This window comes from Medicago truncatula, chromosome 4 (assembly GCF_003473485.1).
Source record: "Medicago truncatula cultivar Jemalong A17 chromosome 4, MtrunA17r5.0-ANR, whole genome shotgun sequence".
Classification (NCBI taxonomy): Eukaryota; Viridiplantae; Streptophyta; class Magnoliopsida; order Fabales; family Fabaceae; genus Medicago; species Medicago truncatula.
Genome location: NC_053045.1, coordinates 37,157,746 through 37,177,026, shown reverse-complemented (window position 1 = coordinate 37,177,026; position 19,281 = coordinate 37,157,746). Strand labels below are relative to the sequence as shown.

At 33.9% G+C, this 19,281-nt stretch overlaps 2 protein-coding genes across 2 annotated transcripts; both read right to left on the bottom strand.

Moving 5' to 3' along the window:
* Positions 1-350: 350 nt before the first annotated feature.
* Positions 351-7,690, bottom strand: LOC11443259 (uncharacterized). The gene is made up of 13 exons (XM_003607262.4): positions 7,379-7,690; positions 7,201-7,298; positions 6,236-6,318; positions 5,984-6,110; positions 5,551-5,620; positions 4,631-4,728; positions 4,447-4,531; positions 3,397-3,520; positions 2,031-2,132; positions 1,804-1,868; positions 993-1,074; positions 797-876; positions 351-709 (listed from the first exon to the last, which is right to left on the bottom strand). Exons 1-13 carry the CDS (start codon positions 7,573-7,575, stop codon positions 652-654), a joined length of 1,269 nt encoding a protein of 422 aa, XP_003607310.2. The 5' UTR covers positions 7,576-7,690; the 3' UTR covers positions 351-651.
* Positions 7,691-10,259: 2,569 nt separating this feature from the next.
* LOC11443257 (beta-adaptin-like protein C) lies at positions 10,260-19,023 on the bottom strand. The gene is made up of 15 exons (XM_003607260.4): positions 18,821-19,023; positions 17,378-17,575; positions 17,005-17,118; positions 16,606-16,856; positions 15,331-15,466; positions 15,036-15,215; positions 14,816-14,908; positions 14,026-14,237; positions 13,848-13,911; positions 13,585-13,764; positions 12,913-13,005; positions 12,224-12,612; positions 11,303-11,492; positions 11,016-11,219; positions 10,260-10,795 (listed from the first exon to the last, which is right to left on the bottom strand). Exons 1-15 carry the CDS (start codon positions 18,905-18,907, stop codon positions 10,496-10,498), a joined length of 2,691 nt encoding a protein of 896 aa, XP_003607308.1. The 5' UTR covers positions 18,908-19,023; the 3' UTR covers positions 10,260-10,495.
* Positions 19,024-19,281: the final 258 nt, after the last annotated feature.

The window sequence follows — 19,281 nt, the reverse complement described above, 5'->3', positions numbered from 1 at the left end:
AATAATAAAGGGTATAATAGGAAAAAAAAATTATTAATGCTTCATTGATTCTTTTAGGGACTTCATTAATATTATAAACCCACTTATAGTTTGGGACCAAAAAATTCCCTAAAGCAACTTATATTTTGGAAAGGAAGGAAGAAGTATCTTTCATTCCACCTTTGGAGAAGACAAAATTGTTTTCAAGTGCAAAATTAATTCTGACATATTTTGATGTTCTCAAGCACGATTAATTTTGCCTTCAAAATTATAGTATTATACAACTTCAAATTTGGAGCTTTTAAATCTACAACTAATTTTTAACTTCAAACCTACTGTTCAATCCATTAATACATGAATGCATTGAAATATAAATTAAATTTACATTCCGTTCACATTTAGCTATATTTAAGTTTATACAATTCATTCAAAATCAAGTTTTGTCACTACGTAGCCAAACACGTCTTATTGCACTAATCTTTCTCAATTTAAGGAGAATAATAAGAATAATGACATGAAGAAATTATTTGTTGAACACATACAAAGGCTATATATCATACACGCACAGAAAGTAATGATATCTCAACTCTCAAGAGCTATATACACCTACGGCCTTGCACTACAATAGGAAGAATTTTGCTGAAGTATACTTTTTACTTAAGTATGAAAAACTCATACATATATTCCTAATCCAACTTCCTTTGGATTTGTTTCAATCATCCATGGTGACCTGTTTATTTTCAAAAGAAAACAGAATAAAATTTTCCACCAAGTCCCATGAAACATATAACAAAAGCTTAAAGATAAGAAAGCTAACTTGTTCAGTGCAAAGTTAATCGTTCCTTGGCTAGCACGCTTTAGAAGAACTTCTCTTGCTTCAATTGGAATTCCTTGAGGCTACATTTATAGTTCAACAAAATAGTCATAGCACAAAGGAAACTTATTTATGTTTGATATAACATCTTTGAAATGTAACCAAAAGAAGAAAGATTGAAACTTAGATGCTAATATACCTCTTCCGGAAACCAAACCCCAGGCTGTGTGCTTCCTTCAAGAACTGCTAGTGCAAATGCAGCTGTGGAAATTCCTACAGATCTAAAAAAAGTATATTGTATTGTCATAACTAACAAGTATAGCATCAGTATGCACAACTTTAAAGCAAAAATTCTAAATTATTTCGAGGTCCCCTGTTGCAGATCCTGCCTCAGTATGGGGCCCACAATCATAATCTCCTATCAATCAATTATGTTATAGATTCAGAATACTTCTAGCTCGGTACTTGTGGGTCTTTGTGGGATCTATAATCTTCTCTATTTGGTCAACCAGGCTACGGAAAATGCTTAAACAATCCATGTTTCACATTTTACATTATGAAGAAGGCACGATAAATTTTGAACCAAAAACACTTCAAAATGAAAGCTTTTTTAAAAAAGCAATTATTTTTCTGGAATATTCTGTTACTAACAATGAAGAGTTATTATAACTCCAATTTTGTTAAATAATAATAATACAAGGGTGTCATCGAGATCTGAAACTTGTTTGCAAAGCTACAGTTTCCATTAATCCCTCTTTGCTGCTTAAGTTTGGTAGTTTATGTGGGATACTAAAACTAATTTAGAAATGAAAACTACAGTTCCTTTTATAATGGGATATAAAACAATTTGTAGTTATAATATTATATGTTTCACTTCAATACAGAAAAAAAAATCATGAAAATTGCATTGTATAATATTTTATAATAATCGTCCCTTCAATAATTTAACTAATGTGAAAAAACAAATGTCGCCTGAGAAAAGAAAAAGAAGGAAAATGATGATGACGTACACTGAAAGTCTCTTGTGGCTAAAAATGCCAATTGTATGGCGTCCGCTTGAACATTCCAGATCAACCTGTTCAGAAGATAAGGAGATTTTTAGTTTAAGGTTCATGTAGATCAGAAGATGACATAATTTATTTAAGTATTTCATATAACATGGTAACAGTTCAACAGAATATAAAAGGAATAAAATGAATAAGCTGAGTAAAAGTTCAATAGTTTTCATTCTTCTCACCCTCATTGATACACGTTCTCCAGCAAACCCATCCACTGCTCGAACAACAGGATCAAACAACTCAACCAACCTTTGGACTTTACTTCTGTCTCTCAGATATTCCTGTATTTTAAGCTCAGAAGTCAATCACATAATAACTAACATAGAATTTAATTTCGTATTTTCGTTCTCATGATATGTGTAAGTTATTTCACATTTACATTTATTTTCCAAATTGACTTTTATGTTTCCACAGCGTAGTATCATGTTCTTGTCTATTATTCAACTTTATTATGTTGCAGGATTTTGATCTTTAACAAATATCGATGCTAGAACCTATTAACAAGAACTTTAAGAAATTATATCTTCAGATTCATCAATTTCTAGTGGAACAATGTTTGGTTGATATTTTCCATACTGCATTCTGATAGATTCCTGGTACTAAGGTGTACAATAGCCAGGGGAAATAGTGGCAGCGGTAGATTTTGGAGGCTGTTGTGAATAGTCGTGCAAGGGAAGTGTCATCAGCACATGGAGAGGGTGCACTGCAATAACCTGATAGTAGGAATATGATAAAAGGATGAGAGAGGATGGGAGAGAAATCATGAGAGGCTTTGGGTAGGAGGCTGAAAATCATAGCTTGATCAAGTTTATACATGCCCATTCCATTTAAAAGTTTGAACTTTATTGCATTGCTATCAACATAACATAATCAAAATAAACACACAAAATTATCTTATTAGATTGTAAAGTAATGTAAATGAGTTCATATGGTTCTTTAACTCTCACTAGTCCCAACCAGAAGTAATATATAGTAAAGTTTTGGTTTTGCTCATTGATATTCAGGGTTATGGTTCTTCAGATTTCACTATAAAAGAATTTGAATTTCAGAAAACTCAACTTTTTACAAAACAAAACTGTTAGAAATTAGAATATTATTCATTGTATTATTGTATATTTACAAAAGCTAAGTATTAGAAAATGAATAATATAGAAGCCAACATTCGCAAAGCATAGGCTCATAAAATATTAGAAATAGTATATTACCAATTGCCAGATAAAATGCAGCTTGCAATAAGGGAATCAAAGGTTACAAAAACCAACCAAGCTAAGTATAACGCTCAAAAGAAAATAACGAGATCAAGCCTACAAAACTTGTGCCTGACTTTGCTATCCTACTTGTTTGCATCATTAAATCAGATTCCACGATGTCATGCAACTCATAATCATAGGGATAAGGGAAATACTTGATGTATAGCAAATAACAGTAACCATTTCATAATAGATTGAGTAGTCTATCAGAATCAATGTTGCATTGAGATTTTGTGTTCATGCATACTGATAGCAACTGCCTAATCTGCAAACAAGCAATATCCAAGTGACTCACCGCTGGAAAAAGTTTTGTCATAGCTTCCATCCCCCAATTCCAGAAAAATGGTGCTGTTCCAAATCTGGCACTCACGGATGGCACTCCTAGAATCTCATGAGCACTTCTTACCTCTGGCAAATTCCTGAAAACCATATATTCAAGTGGGACCCTAATTTCTGAAGAAAGCAAGTATAAGTGGTAATTAAATCAATTTCTTGTGGCCTATATTATAACATATGTAATATGACTGAAACAGTGCCGAAATCTATTATCGAAGTTAGGTAAAGAAACAGAAAATGACATTCACATAATGAATGTCAACTGATGATATAAAAGACAGACTCGATGATGACTTAGGCCTGTCTAATTGTGTTTTTTTTTTGTCATGCTAACTTGATGACTTAGGCTTGTCTAAGGGCACAAGTTAGCATTCCCCTTTTTTCTTAAACTATTCTGCAAAACAATATTCAAAAACTCTTTCAAAACAAAACTAAAAAAGAACTATTTGGTATATTAGTTTGAAAGTACTTTCAGAGATAAGAAAATATAAAAGCTTTGATAAATTTGTTTTGAGAACATATTTTAACAGTGGAGGGTGACAGGTGGAGACGAAACGGCAGTGTCGAACAATGATGGGACAGTAATGGTGAAGGGTGATGGACAGCGACTGCATTGACAGCAGCGGTGGAGGCGGGTGGCACCAATTGTAATGAAAATGGAGGGGAGTGCCTGGGGGCGGTGGTGGCAATGGTGGAGAGTGTCGGAGAGCGACAGCTAAGGATGTCAGGTGGGGGAAATGGATAACAACAATAAAACAATACACAGGAATAGTAATAAGAAAACAAAAAACAACTCTAGACTGTTCTTGATTTCTTGTTCTAAAAACAAACAATTGCAACAAACCAACAAGTTTTTTTTTTTTTTTTTTTTATAATTATTTTTAAGAACAAAAAGTTTTAAAAACTATACTCAAGCATTCCCTTACTACTTCTAGTTTGTTTTTGAATCATGGTTAGTTGGGGGGGGATATTCTGACTTCCAGCATTTTCTATATAATAATGAACTTACAGCAGATAAACATCTCTTTTGTTGATCCCTTTTCCAAAGTCAATCTTGAGCATTCCACTGTATGGATTCAGTTTGATCTTCTCTCCTAGTTGAACATTCCAGCACCATCATTTAATCCTACAAACAAAATGATAATGTAATCTAGATAAAATCAACAACCTGTACAAACTCTCTAGACAACAACCTTTGTTATATGCAACTACTTCCTCTCCCAACAGCAAGAAGCTCGTGGCTAATATAGTTGGACCAGCCCCACCAGTTCCAGCTGTGTAGTAGTAGAACCTGAGTTGACCATGGCAGCTTATAAGATGCTAAATCAACAGGTAAGCCTAGAAAAAAGTAGTTATCTCTGTCCGTGGTTAACCTCATTCCTCTTGTCTTTTTTCTTTACGATCATTTTCAGCTAAATCTTATTTTGCCTACGCGGATTAATAGAAACAGGTAAATAAAGAAAAAGATTCTACGTTTCCAAGAGGTACAGAGACCGAAATATATCTTTGAGTGAGGCTGTTGTCCTATGTTAGTGGTTGATAAGAGTATTTAAAGTGTGGATTAGTAATGGGGGTATTCTTAGAGGTGGAAGGAATTGGTGCTTCTGTATAATGATCAGGAGTGTTGTGGTTACTTGCTGGTTTGTTGGTTTTTATCTTGGCATAAGATATAAGTAGGACTATAGGAAGGGCTTATTGTATTGTATACTATATAGCCTTCTTTGGCCTTTTATGTTTCAGTTTGTTTTTGTTTCTATTTGGGGGATGGTATTTTAGTCCTGTATTAACTACCATTTAACATGGTTGGGGTGGGCTCGTCTTGAGCCAGGATCGTTTTTCTTAATAAATTTTTGTTTCCTCAAAAAAAAAGTATGTAGATTATTAAAATCATTTGACTAAAAATAACTTAACAAAAAAGAAGGGCCTTATTGTGTTCGATATATTACATTATGTTTGATTCTCAGCTATCTTAGCTGTCTGGGCATATCATATGAAGGAATCAACACAAGATAATATATCCGATTAATTAATAAGTAATGACATATTAACTACAATAAATATGCATTGGTAAAAAGAATCATAAACTCCAGAACTACATAAGAGAAACGGTCACCTTAGCTTCTCTGGCTTATCTTCACTTTCAGTTTCACTTTCTGCAGCCCGAACTAGCTCAGCTGCCATAACTATGACAAAATTGCAGTAAGTATCATCAATCAAACTACAGCATATGCTTAAAAGCAGATGTGAAAAATACTCTCAATCACCATAACTCAATAGAATTCTACTATAAATTAATTATCACTTTTGATAATCAAGTTTTGTTTTTTTGAAGAAGCTAAACTAGCCAACCAAAATTGGCATTAGAGAGAATCGAACTTGCGACCTTGAGAGGAGCACACTCCAAGGTCCCAAGCCAACACCACCAGGCCAACCCAAGTGGGTTTTGATAATCAAGTATTATCTAAGTCAATTCAATATAGCCGGTGAACAAATAATTCTAACAATGAGATGGAGATCAGAAGAATAATGAAGAAATAGGGTAGCACCATTGCTCACTCCAGGGTATATTCCTGCAGTTGTTATAGCTGGAATATTTGCAGCTAATGCCTTACTCATGAAGGATTTCGCACGCTGTGAATAGTCTGTGTCGTCACATACGTCAATATATGCAGTCTGCACCAAAAAGGGGGTAAAAACCAAAAATAGTCATGCAGAGGAAATATAAGCATATATAAGCATAGTTTTGTAGAGAGGTTTTGAAACTGTTAATATTTTATTGGAGATATACTATAAGATACCTTGGTATTAATGGCGGCTTCAAGCACACTACATTTTTCTGTCTGTTGGAAAGGACCAGCGGCATGAATTACAAGATCCACACCTGCAGAGGCAATCTAACACTATACATGATCGGCATCAACAACGTCGATAATTGAATTCAATTTAGGTCATGTTTGGACAAACAACTTACATAAGTACTTATAGCATAAGTCATATAAGTGCTTGTGTGTCCGTTATTTTCGTGACAAAAGATAAAATAAAATCAAACTATTTTCATATAAGTTATAACTTATTTTCTTAAGTTATCATGGTAGTTTTTTCAAATAAGTTAAAATCAGCTTATGAACATATCATAAATTGTTTCCATAAGTTGCCATGAACAAATGTCTATGCAGTAAGTAAATAAGCTCAAGCACGGCTCAAATTTTGGTAAGGCCAATTTCTGAGCTTTTAGCGTGTAGTTTATACTTATAACCTTATAGGACCGAAATAAACCTGTTTGGTAAAAAAAAATCTCATGAGCTTATAACGTTTTTTAACTAGCTTATAGCATTTTCTGAGAAGTTGCTTCAAGTAGTGTTTGAGTTTATAGCTTATTTTTCTCATTTTTATCCTCAGCTTATTTTTCTCTCATTTTTATCCTTATTATCATAATTGAAAAAATATATTAATTATTTTTTTGTTATGTCATTTCATACTTCCTGAAGTCTGCATATCTGGGAGCTTTAGTTTGCCTGGCTGCCCTTTTTTTTTTTGTTGTCATTTCATATTTATCAACTAGTTTCAATCGTAAAATTTAGCAAATACTACAAGTTCAATATGCTAAACTAGCCATTATTCGTTGTAAGTTGATCCGCAATCAGCTAGTTTCTCAGCTATCAATGGCCTTTTACCAACAAGAGGCTAAGTCAATCCAATCATACTCTTAAAAAAATACACGAAGCAGATAGCAAAAGTTAAGATTGAAATCACACGAATTCACCTTTCAACGCTGTTTCCAATGAATTAACATCATCAATATCAACACGCGCGAATCCTGAATTCCCGCCAAGTTTGGCAACAAGAGCTTCACCTTTCTCTCTGTTACATCATTACACTATTACAATTTATCACATCTAACAGTGTTAGAAGCAACTTGTATATATGTGCGTTAAACTTACCTGTTTCTGCCGGCGACGATGATCCGAAGGTCAGGGCAGAAGTTGGAGAGTGCGGTGGCGGTTGATCCTCCGACACGACCTGTTCCGCCGAGAACCAACACTTTTGAGTTGCGGATTTTGTCCGGTAGCTCAGGGAGGTTGGTGGCGGAGGCGGTTACCTTGAAATTCAAATTGAGAGGTAATGAAGTTGGCGCCATTGATTGGTTTGATGAGATTGGTTAGTTTCTCTTCATTTGTCAGTGTTGCACTTTGTCTTATCGCCAAAAAAATCCTTATCTTATTTGAGTTATTTCTTTCACTGCTTTTGCCACGTTCATTCATGCATAACGTAACACTTAAACATTCATTTTAGTTTAATGACGGAGACAAATCCAAATTTACTCATCGTTGCATTCTATTGCAACCAACAATAAGGCCATTTGTTTAAAAATTTATTTTGTTAAAAATTGATTTTTACATTGAAAATGATATTATTATTTTGATTAGCTTTTGAAGAAAATCATTTTTAATGAGTGAGTGTGAGAGATAGATAGTTTATGTCGTATGTGTTTACTTTTTTTAACCATAATGGGGGAATTGATTGTTTATTTTTGTCAAAGATTTTTTCTTTTTTAAGAAACTAAGCAAAATATATTAAAGAAACAAACAATCCCTCAAGTACAAGGTGTGCCTTAGAGAACTGAAAAATGTTAGTTACACAACAGTAAGGCGAGGAACAGCCAAAGAAACAGAACTAGACATTACAAAGCAGTCTGTAAACAAAGTAAAGGATTTTTCCTCCAATAGGGATAGTCAAAATCGAACATGATGTAATTCGCTTTCAACCACCAAAACGTTTGGAGTTTAACCCTTTCAAGTAGAGCTTCAAGATAATCAAAATGATGCTGAAAAATTCTCCTGTTTCTATCTTTCTAAATGACGAATAAAACCGAAATCCAAATAATAGTAAAACCTGTCATAGAGTTTTTTGAAAAACCCCCAAGAGCACAAAATTGAGAAGCATGTGAATGTAAATTACCATTCAAAGTTGTAACAATACCAAGCCACTGAGAAATCAAGAGCCAAAGTCGACCATAATGATCACAATGAAAAAACAGATGGTCCCTTTCCTCTTCCTTACCACACGAAGTCACGCAAGCCATAAGAGTGGAGTTAATGACATTTCTTTTACGCAAATTATGAATGAATTTTCAATCATAATTTATAATTTTTTATTTATTTTTAAAACCTTTAAAGAAACAACTCAACTTCATAATCATTTTTATTTTAATCTATAACAAACAAGTCAACTTCATACTCATAATCATATTCAATGTCATTTTAGTTAGTTTAATTTATTGCTGCAAAACAACTTTAAATTATTTTTTAATAATGGAGTGAATTATTAAATTTTACAAAATAATCAATTTCTTCAATAAAATGGGATGTACATAGTCTCCTTAGTACAACTCAAGTGATAAGTAGAACTGAAATGAAGAAACTAAACTTTTTATGTACTATAATGCAAATTTAAACCTGCAATTTTCTACGGTGAGTTTCACCACTAGGCTTTCTAAAAAACTAATGGGATGGATGTATTGTTAAAAATGACCAATCTCCCCATCTAAATGTTATTCATTGAAGTGAAATTTTACTAATAGCCATCCTCATCAACCATAATGTTTATTTGATAGTTTCCCTTTACTAATTACAAACATGTATTTATCTGCACGCAGTTTTAATTTCTCTTGCTTGATCTTCTTAAAACTTCTAGAATGTTAAACCAAGGTTTATAGACTAAGGGTTCGTTTGGTTCGCGGGTTTTGAAGGGGAGGGGAGGGGAAGGGAGAGAATATTTTAAAAATTGTGTTTGGTTCAATTTTTAGAAGGGGAGGAGAGGGAGAGGAAGGGGAGCAAAATCTCTCATAAGCTCATTTATTGCTCCCCCTCAAATTGGAGTTTTTTGGAGGGGAGGGGAGGGAAAGAGAGATGAGTTAATGCAATTTTAATCACATTGACATAATTATCATCATGTTTATTTTTAAATGACAAATCCGTCCTTATTAAAAATTTAAGTGTTTTCAACATATTACTTATTACCATCTTTTTTGTAACATGCCAATGTCAATTTTTTTTATCGAGAACTGCATATTCTTGTTTTCTAATTTTTTTTTACGTGAATTCACTTTTTTGACTAACGTTGCTTTATTTTGTTTTATTTTGATATATTTATTTTATAGTTTTTAATTGTATTATATATTAAAACATAATTAATAAAATTTGTAGAAGATTTTTTTATAAATATATTTTAAAAATAATTTCTAACAATAAATATTTTATAAATATTTTCATATTGTACTAGATTATTTTAGAAGTGCTTTAATATTTATGAATACCTAATATTTTGTTAGAACTTTTGTGTTTGATTATTTAGAGTTTTTGGTTACGAGTTTTTATGTTTAAATATGAAGTGAATAATATAAAAATCATAATATTGTTTTAAGGTTAGAGGGATAAAAAGGTAATTTGGTTTTAAAATCCCTCCCCTCCCGTATGAACCAAACACATACTTAATTAAAATCCCTTCACTCCCCTTCCCTTCCCTCCCATCATTTGAACCAAACATATATTTAATATGTGCAATATTGCATATGTTAAGGTAACTAAAAGTAGTAATTTTTCATTGAAAACCAACAATTATTGATTAAATGTTGCATATTTAATATTAAAAACACAAGTTCCAAGTCAAAGTTACTAATTTAAACTTCTTAACATGTGCAAATTTGCACATGATAGAAAAACCTTTAATTGATATATCTCCCCTTCCATTCCATCCCCTCCATTAAAACCCCTCCCCTTCCCTCCCCTCCGTTGAACCAAACGGACCCTAAAGATCATGGCCTAACACAAAAAGCTAATAGCATAGAAGTAATCAAAATCATTGTTTTACATATCAGAATATTACATGCCATCCAACCTCTCATCAAATCCTGTCCACAAGACCAGTTATATATGCAACAGCGAGTGATTTTTTTCGAACTTAAACATCAATTTGGAATATCTATCAATATACCAACAAAACAATGTATAAACAAAATTAAATTCAAAAAGAGAGAAAAACAAAGATTAAAAATAATATTAACTCCTAAGAAGAGACTCGATGGCTTCAAAGATAAACGTTGACATTTCAGGGCTTGGTGTCTTGATTGCACATTTGATACCAGCGTTTCCAACCACTGTGGTAAGTTCGATTAAAAGCGGTATCCCTCGAGGCAGTTTAGCTGAGAAGTAAAACACATCCTGGTTCGCATTCTTGCGCTTTGCAATAAAGAATATGTTTGATGCGGCCAGTCGTTCCACGGTTGCATCGACACCACCAATTACAATTGCAGGGAAGTCCTTGGAAACTTCATTTGAATCAGGAAGGGACCTCCATGTCTGCAACACATTCAATGACAAGGTTTCAATTTCTACATCCAAGTATAAGTCATGAAAAGCGGCAGTTATTGAATTTGTTTAAAATTGCACTCTGTCCTTTAGTCCTTAATAAAATAGAAATAATCCCATTTAAAAAATTACAAATCAAAAATTCAAACTCAGAAGTTATAGCATAAATGTTATTGCAGTGAAAAGAGATAAAATGAATGGAAAGGTATACCTCAAGGAAAGCGGCACGCTCCATTCTACCATCCTCGGTAAAAAATGCTTGGAATAAGATTTTATCGTTGAAATACCACACAGGCTGTTGGTTGTTTTTTAAGGCAACCTGTAAAACTGAGCTAGGCGGACCTTGGGACATGTTCTGGAACATAACCATAGGAAGGAGTGTCCTAGCTGATGTTCCAGGTTGCAATTGTGGAACCTGAAAAGCAATAAGCCATCTATTAGTAGAACTGAATTTCTATCAAAATATTCAAGTAAAAAGCCAATATATGCAATATTAACCTGCAGGGCCCCAGCAGCTGCAAGACCAAATGTGTTCTTGTTAAATTGGATCATGAATCCATCAAGTGGAACTTGAGAATTGTTCTCAAATAACATATTGTAGAATACTTGACCATCCCGCCTAGTAAGCTGTGCACTGATTTGTAAACCCTGACCAGTTGAAGCAGGCAATACAACGGGCAAAGGAGGCCTGCAATCAGGGCAGAGGAGGATATAATCAGGCATTATTATGTAAATTGCAAGGTAATGAAGCTTTCAGAAACTGCTCAACAATTAAATATGTTGATAGGCCATCCCAAAGTCATCTGAACATGTTTTAATATTTATCAACAAATTACAACATCACATATTATTCACGTCAGAGAAAAAATCACATTATCATTAATCACGATTCAATACCAAAAAAATAAAAAATAAAACATTTTCTTTTAGGTTAAATACTATTGTCCCCTAGAAATTCTCAAAACTTGGTTTCAATCTTGCCTTTGAAAAGTAACGTGTTTCTGACCCCCAATTTTAGAAATATGTCAATTTTTGGTCCCTGAAATTGGGCTTCAGTATCCCCGCCCCTTTGATTTCTACCACAAGGACCGCAGAGACATGCCCCCTCCCCCATTAAAAAGTAACGTGTTTTCACGCCCAACTTTTGAAATGTCATTTTTTGCCTGAAGTTGTGTTTTTGTCCCCAGCCCCTTTAACGGCATACAAAGACCATGAACGATATATTTCAAAAGTTGTGGGACAAAAAGACACCAATTTTTAAAGGAGGGACTTAAACCAAGTTTTAGGGGGACTATAAAAACATATTTAACCATTTTCTTTTTTTTATCGCATGATAAATCATATGCAACTCTTCTAAAATGCATAACAGATTGCAGTAAGCCATTTTACAAGTAACCCACAATTCTTAATTTTACTCACCCGGAAGGAGCAGCTGGCTGGTCAAGAGGAACAATAGAACTATTATCCATGCCCATCAAATCACCAAGTAAATCTGGCACTGGTGCAGCAGCAGATGGAGGTGAAGCTGGTGCCACAGATGCAGGTATTGTATAGCTGGAGGTAGGAGGTGACCCAGGGCCATTAGCAGGATTTACAGATGACTCGGATTCACTTCCATCAGGATAGTCATCATCTTCAGTTTTCTGGGCTGAAGCAAGTGTGCGGGTAACAAATGCTTCTGGGGGCTTGTGATAAACAGAAGATAATGTAGCAATATTGACTAGAAGCTCATCAAGTAGAGAAGGATCGAGGTTGTTTGAGTCATCAGTTATCACAGGCTTCTCAGCTAACACGACATCCTTAGCTGCCTGGAGAAGACAAGCTAGGTACATCAAACGGGAGGGACAAAATTTGTGTCTAACGCAATTTCAGAGAGAGAAAGTGCTTATTTCCATGTGGCTAGACAAATGATCAATCATATTAAATGTATTGTACCTTATACTTTAAAGAGAATGATAAAACATATTAAGAACTTCTCTGTAAAGAGTTAAGTTGATAAATTCAGTTTAGGTATACAATCTTCAGCCAGGTATCCACCTCAATTAATTAGCTAAATGTTGGTATGATTGCGAACTGAAGAAACTGGATTCTAATTCAAGAAATCAAACCTCGGGGTCAGTTGAGAGGAGACGCCAATATATGTATGCACGATCTCGCAAATCAGGATTATCTGTCTCCATGGTCGCATTGTTCAAAACAACCTGTAAAGATTAGCTATAAGTGAAACTAACATCGAAGGATTTAAAGAATGTAAACTAAACAGCTATAGATAATTTTATGAAACAATATAAAGAAGGCTCTATAAACAAATAGACAGCTAAGGATAGGACGGAAAATTTGTCCTTCAGATTTGGTTCCAATGATTTTAGGAATTGTTCCAGATATAAGCTCAAATTTGCTAGGTTTTCTATCTTTCTCTTTGAAAAATTATTTATCAACGATTTGTAAAACCAATAATGGCGAACGCACACAGTTGTTTAATTTAAGATATACAGCAATTGATAGTAAAAAGAGAAGTTGCTTATATAGACCACTTGAAGAAAGAGGAAAAGGACTGAACGGATTTACATACTTAGCGAAAAGGTTGTCCTACTAGATTTCGGTACAAAAATATTGATATATCTTCAAGCTAATTTATCTATAATTTATAATTTATCTATAATTTATGAATAGGATTCTGAGGACATTAAAACGAGTCACACATTTGATATCCGTTTGGAATTAAAAAAACATTAAAATAAGCCATGCATCTGAACAAATAATGTGTTATGAGGAAGGACCTGAATCATCTGCTGTGGGCCCTCAGTGGGCTTCTTAAGGAAAAGTTTAACAGTAGCTGTCAGCAATTGTAGTTGGACTAGCGCAGGTTCTTCAGGGAAACTTTCCAAGAAACTTTCAAGAAGCTCGTCAGCATTGTCAATTCTTTCCGCATATTCACCAATTATCCAGATCATTGATGCCTGTCCAGATAGGGAAGTGGGTGAAAAGGTAAAAGCAAGCTGATGATAACTGTCAATTACAAAAGCACTCAGAAAAGATATACCTTGGCTTCGGGCTCATCCAAGGTGTCTAAGCTCTCACAAAGAGTTGCAATTATGGACTCATATCTGCAAAATGAAACAAAATTTCAAATTAAGTTTCAAGTATAATGCTTAATCACCAACTTCTCTATCCCCCTCCCCACCCCCCAAAAAAAAACAGATAAGGAAAGATAACAATACGTGTTGGGGTATCGTCTAAATATGTCTTTGATAACAATGATTGCCTCTTGAACCACATAATTTACTTTTATCTTGATCAGCTCTAGCAAAACACTAATGCATCTTTCAGCTGCTCTCTCTAATTTAATGGCACAACGACCAATTGCACGAACAGCCTTTCTAACAAAATCTACATCAACTTCAGTAGCATATTCCTTAAATTCCAACAAAACCTGCCAATGTCATAACCAATGGGTCAAAAAAAAAAAAATCAATAAAAAAAAGGTGAGAAAAATTGTTTATAGAAGAGCTGCAACGATTTAAAGTTTCATGAGAAAAATTGTTCAGCCAAATTAAATATGAAATATGTATGCACATGGTAAACAGCAGTTCTGTGTCAAATTAATAAAAGAAAGGTGAGCCTGTTAGGATAATGAATAAAGGGGAGTTAAAGTAGTTAGAATTAGTAAGGGAACTTCGCTAGATAGGGGAGACTCAAGAGAAAAATAGTAAATAATATTCATTACGTGAATTAGAAAGTTTGTGTGAATGCAGAAATCTTTTGCAAAAGGAAACCCTTGTTGGAGAAGCATCTCTTCTTTTTTTGATCATTCAATAAAAATGTTCACTTATTTTCAGTTGTTTCAATTGATTTACCAATTCATTTCATAGTGTGTAGTGTTCACTAAAATCACTGTGGAGCTCACTTTTAACAAAACAAAACTATTATTTTTTATTCACAAAAAAGAAAATGAAAAAACGGGGAGGGGAGGAAAACATTGAACTGAAAGCTGTATAATGTAAGGCTTACCTGGTCTATATTTCGGTCGGAAGCAAGTTTTATCATGATTTCTAATTTCTCCATTTTCACATATATAGGATCATTGTATTTGCAGAAGAACACCTACAGATAGAACAGGAGGCCCATAATCATTTTGCGTCTAAAATAAAAGAGGACCATACCATAATCCAGTGACCTAGTTTGTTTATAACCAAGTGACAAGTTCACAAAATAAAATTTAGATCAATACCTTAATTTCATGTGCAAGAATTGTCGGCCTTCTTTGTACAATAAGATTGATATTTCGCAGGGCAACATATTGTATCTCAGGTTCTGCTGAGAGTAATGTCACAAGAGGAGGAGCCATCTTTTTGCAAAGATTCCGGACCACGTCAGTGCTTGTGATGAGTTCCATTTGTTGAAGGATCATCTACATGTCATTATAAATTGTGGTTAGCACACCAGGCAGAATGTGATTGCCGATGCATTAATATTGACAAATAGTCTGCAAGATAACAAGTTACAGGTGAGGGCAGTGGAATCACCTTAACAGCCGATAGTACAACTGCACAATTGGCATGCTGTAACCGTGGGGTAACTCTTTCTACAATGTTTTCTGCCTCACGTGCATCAGCAGCCTTGTATCTAGAAAGGGCGTCCAGTATAAAAACTTGACCCCATCTGGTAAGTGAAACCAAGTTGTGTTAGATTGATTGAAAAAACAGGTTAAAAGATGGACAAGGAAAGACAGGATGATGACAGCTGAAACAATGGCTAAAAAATTACCATACTGCACAATCAACTAGACAAAATAACTTGAAATTTTTTGGTTTTATGTTTTAAATCGTCATCAATATGCATATTCAGTTACTACTAACATATATTTCTCTAAGATACAATCTCTACAAAGATGTTTTATCAAAATATATTTCTCCAAAGGGGTCAAAATCATCATGAAAATCAGCTGTTAAGGATAGCATCAAATTCTACAATCAACTATAGCAATTTGCACTCTTGATCTTAGAGGCAGATTATTGTCTTTCATTTGTATCATGGTTATAATATTTCAAACAGTGGGACCCTAGCAGGGTTTTGTTTTAAGAAACTACAAGCTGTTCAGCTTGAAGACAAGGCGAATGTATAGGGAGAGAATATTGTAAGGTAACTCCCTTTGTTAGCTACACCCTCCATTTCAAATTGACTGTCGTTTAAGGTTTTTCACAAGGTTTAACAAAAGCAACAAATGACTCGATAAGTGGAAAAAATTACTAAATAGTCCTTATAATTAATGGAGTATAGGTCATTGTCATAAATGCACGGTAAAGACGGGGAAAATTGAAAAGAAAAATTAAGGTTACATTGAAAAGATAAAATGACACATAATATGCTTTTTTATCATCTTCTTAGAGTGACAGTCAGTATCAAATGGGGGGAGTAGTTGAATAGTTAGTTGGTTAGGTAGTGAGAGATGGTAGGTTATAAACAAGAGAAACGGAAAATTTATTAGAGGGGACACAATTAGTTTTGGAGAGGATCTAAAAGAGGGAGAGAACTAGGTCACTCAAATACCTGGAATGTAATAGAGGTTCTACCAATAAACACTGTTTTATTAGAGGGGATATCATTAGTTTTGGAGAGGATCTTAGAGGAGGGGAGAACTAGATCACTCAAATACCTGGAATGTAATCAAGTTTCTACCAATAAACATTGTTTTCTTCTATATTCTGAAACAGTACCTATCAAAGGAGTTGCACTATAACTAGAGTCGAGAGTATTTCAAATTTCAATTATCAGAACAAAATTTCAAAACACAGACTTACTCTGTACATTCATTTAATGCAGTGAGGAGCTTTGATAGTGTATGACTAGTGATCTCAAAGATGGGTCTAGTGCTATTGTCCTGAATTTCAGCGAGTGCCGCAACAGCATTAGCAACAACCATTGGATTATTGTCAGATATCAAATCCTTCAGCGATTCCAAAAAACCCCTGTCCTCAACTAACTCTGCATTTATGTCATACAGCTTTGCAACACAAATGGCTGCTGTCTTGCGAACATATGGATCATCGTCCTGTCAATATATATCAAACACAAGCACAGGTTACAAATAGTTAGTCCAAATACAAATGTCACCGGAATCAACACAATAAGAAATCAAAAATAGTGATTTCAAACTAAAAAATAGACATGGCAAAATTATCAACAAATTGTGTATGCACCTTTAGACATCTTTGAAGGGGATCACATAGATACTCGGTAATTTTATCCACACGAATGCATCCCATTGTTCGCACAGCTAAGGCACGAATTAAAGGATTTGGATCTTGTGAATCCTGAGCAGCATTTCATAAAATGAAAATTTTGTCATACAACATTCAACTGCCATGAGTAAGAGTTGGGGAACAATAAGTTATTCTAAACATAAATTGTGAGCACAAGATGGGGAGGGAAAACAGATATATTATAGTCTCGAGAACCCCAAAATTCAAGAAATTAGCAATAGCAAAGAGTCAAAAAAGAAACGATACAAAAAGACATTGAATGAAAGTAAGGAAAATATGCAGGCAAAAGAATGGTCATTCGAGCTTTCACCTTTACAAATGTATTTACTGCAAGTATAGCGAGGTCCGGCTGGCTCTTTGCATAATTTATCAGATACAAGTATACCAACTTTTTCAGCTCCAAATTTTCTGTCTGCATGCAATTCACCACATCTGTAAACAGTGATGACACATCCTTTCCAACCGTCATAGCAGCAATAACTTTTTTCACTGCATCTTTTCTCTTATCCTGAAAACAAAAAAATAAATAGAAGTGAGACTCAAAGTAGTCAAACTGAGGTTTTACGCAAAATCGGGAAGGGGAAATAAAATCGTAAATCGTAGAACCATAACACTAGTTGTAAAATTATACAAAATTAATAAAACTCATACATATGCATATAAATTCACATAAATGCATATAAAATAGCATTAGTGAGACAAAGAAAACATTAAATCACTTGAAATACTTGTGTAAATTTAAATTCATAAAATAGCTCTCATTTAAGATAGTTAAAACCTTAAATCACACTTTAAATACTTATACAAATTCATTCGTAAGCATAATTGCAGAAACATTTAAAAGATCATAGAATATAGGATTCAATGATTAACAGGGGGTGATTCCACTCAATTTCGCCAACATAGGATTCTGCATATACTCATAATTGCCGAGGGCAAGCAAAATCTTGAGATTTTACAATTCAAATAAAGATTTTAACTACCCACACATCTTAAACGCAATCTTTGACAACGGAAAATGAAAGAGTGACTACCATAAAAAGTAAGACAAAGACATCTAACAAAATTAGAAACAACCAAACATGTATTACTATTATAATAATGAATTTTTTTCTTAAGAATTATAATAATGATTTGTTAATCAGAACATCAACAAATCGCACCACGATAATAATGTAAAGATTCTTAATACAACAACAATCAAGTCTTATCCCACTAAGTGAGACTGGCTACATAAAGTACTATCATATATGACATATCCATCCAACTCATTAATCTCTAGATACTTCTTAATAGTTTCTCTAGGTCGTCTTCTATCATCCATATGATCTGCTTTCCTTACCACAGAATCTACCGGTTTTCTCTCTACATGCCTAAACCACCTAAGCTTAGTTTGTAGCATCTTTTCTAAATGCAAATATTCATAATTCTTAGTAGAATAGCAAATTTCCTAGACTGTAACTGATAGAATGAATAATACAAAAATTCAGAAATAGGAAACATGGACATAACTAACATAACTAAAGGACAAAGGATTGTAATATGAGAATCAATAATCCGCAATTGTGAATCATCAACATTTGCATAATTGGTTCGGTAATTAAATGATGTACGCATGGACGAATCGTAAACACAGAATCCAGATCGGAAATAGGGAGGTAGAAAAAAGTTGAAGAAGGTGAAATCGGATCGAGAAATGGAAAATATGAAGAAAAAAAAAGAGAAAATGGATCGGGATCTGAGGAAAAGGAACCTTGTACTGAGAATTAAGCTCTTCTTTGAGTTCAGGGATTTCACCCTTCTTTGTGGTGGAGAAATACTTGGAGTCGTTCCGACTCATCTTTGCTCCGCCCTTCCTTCTGCTCGATTCAAATGTCAATGTCGATGGGCGATGCGGGGAACGAACAAAAACTTGGATTCTAGTTTTGACGACTGTGTGAGAGAAAACTCCTGAAACGGTGTCGTCCGACACTATATATTCATAATAACATTTAAAAAAAAAAAAACATAAGTGGCTTTTTTTTTATATACTTTTTAAGGATGGCCAAAATATGCAGCTACTAAACAACAATTGATAATTTTAAGTTTTTTAATAAGATATTAAATTTTTGTTATATTAATATTTAAAACATCTTAAAAAATATACATATATTATATAATTCAATTTGGATTTGGAAAAGCGCACACACTATATCCTGTGAACATATGAGCGAT

What these genes read in the sequence shown, in the direction of transcription:
- LOC11443259 (XM_003607262.4), bottom strand. Translation starts at nt 7,575, where the DNA reads ATGGCGCCAACTTCATTACCTCTCAATTTGAATTTCAAGGTAACCGCC. An exon ending in AAGCCGCCATTAATACCAAG is followed by an intron (nt 6,111 to 6,235) that starts GTATCTTATAGT and finishes TTTTTGGTGCAG; the next exon opens with ACTGCATATATTGACGTATG. An exon ending in GATAAGCCAGAGAAGCTAAG is followed by an intron (nt 4,729 to 5,550) that starts GTGACCGTTTCT and finishes TGGTCAACTCAG; the next exon opens with GTTCTACTACTACACAGCTG.
- LOC11443257 (XM_003607260.4), bottom strand. Translation starts at nt 18,907, where the DNA reads ATGAGTCGGAACGACTCCAAGTATTTCTCCACCACAAAGAAGGGTGAA. An exon ending in CAGTAAATACATTTGTAAAG is followed by an intron (nt 17,119 to 17,377) that starts GTGAAAGCTCGA and finishes AATGCTGCTCAG; the next exon opens with GATTCACAAGATCCAAATCC. An exon ending in CCGACCGAAATATAGACCAG is followed by an intron (nt 14,238 to 14,815) that starts GTAAGCCTTACA and finishes TGACATTGGCAG; the next exon opens with GTTTTGTTGGAATTTAAGGA.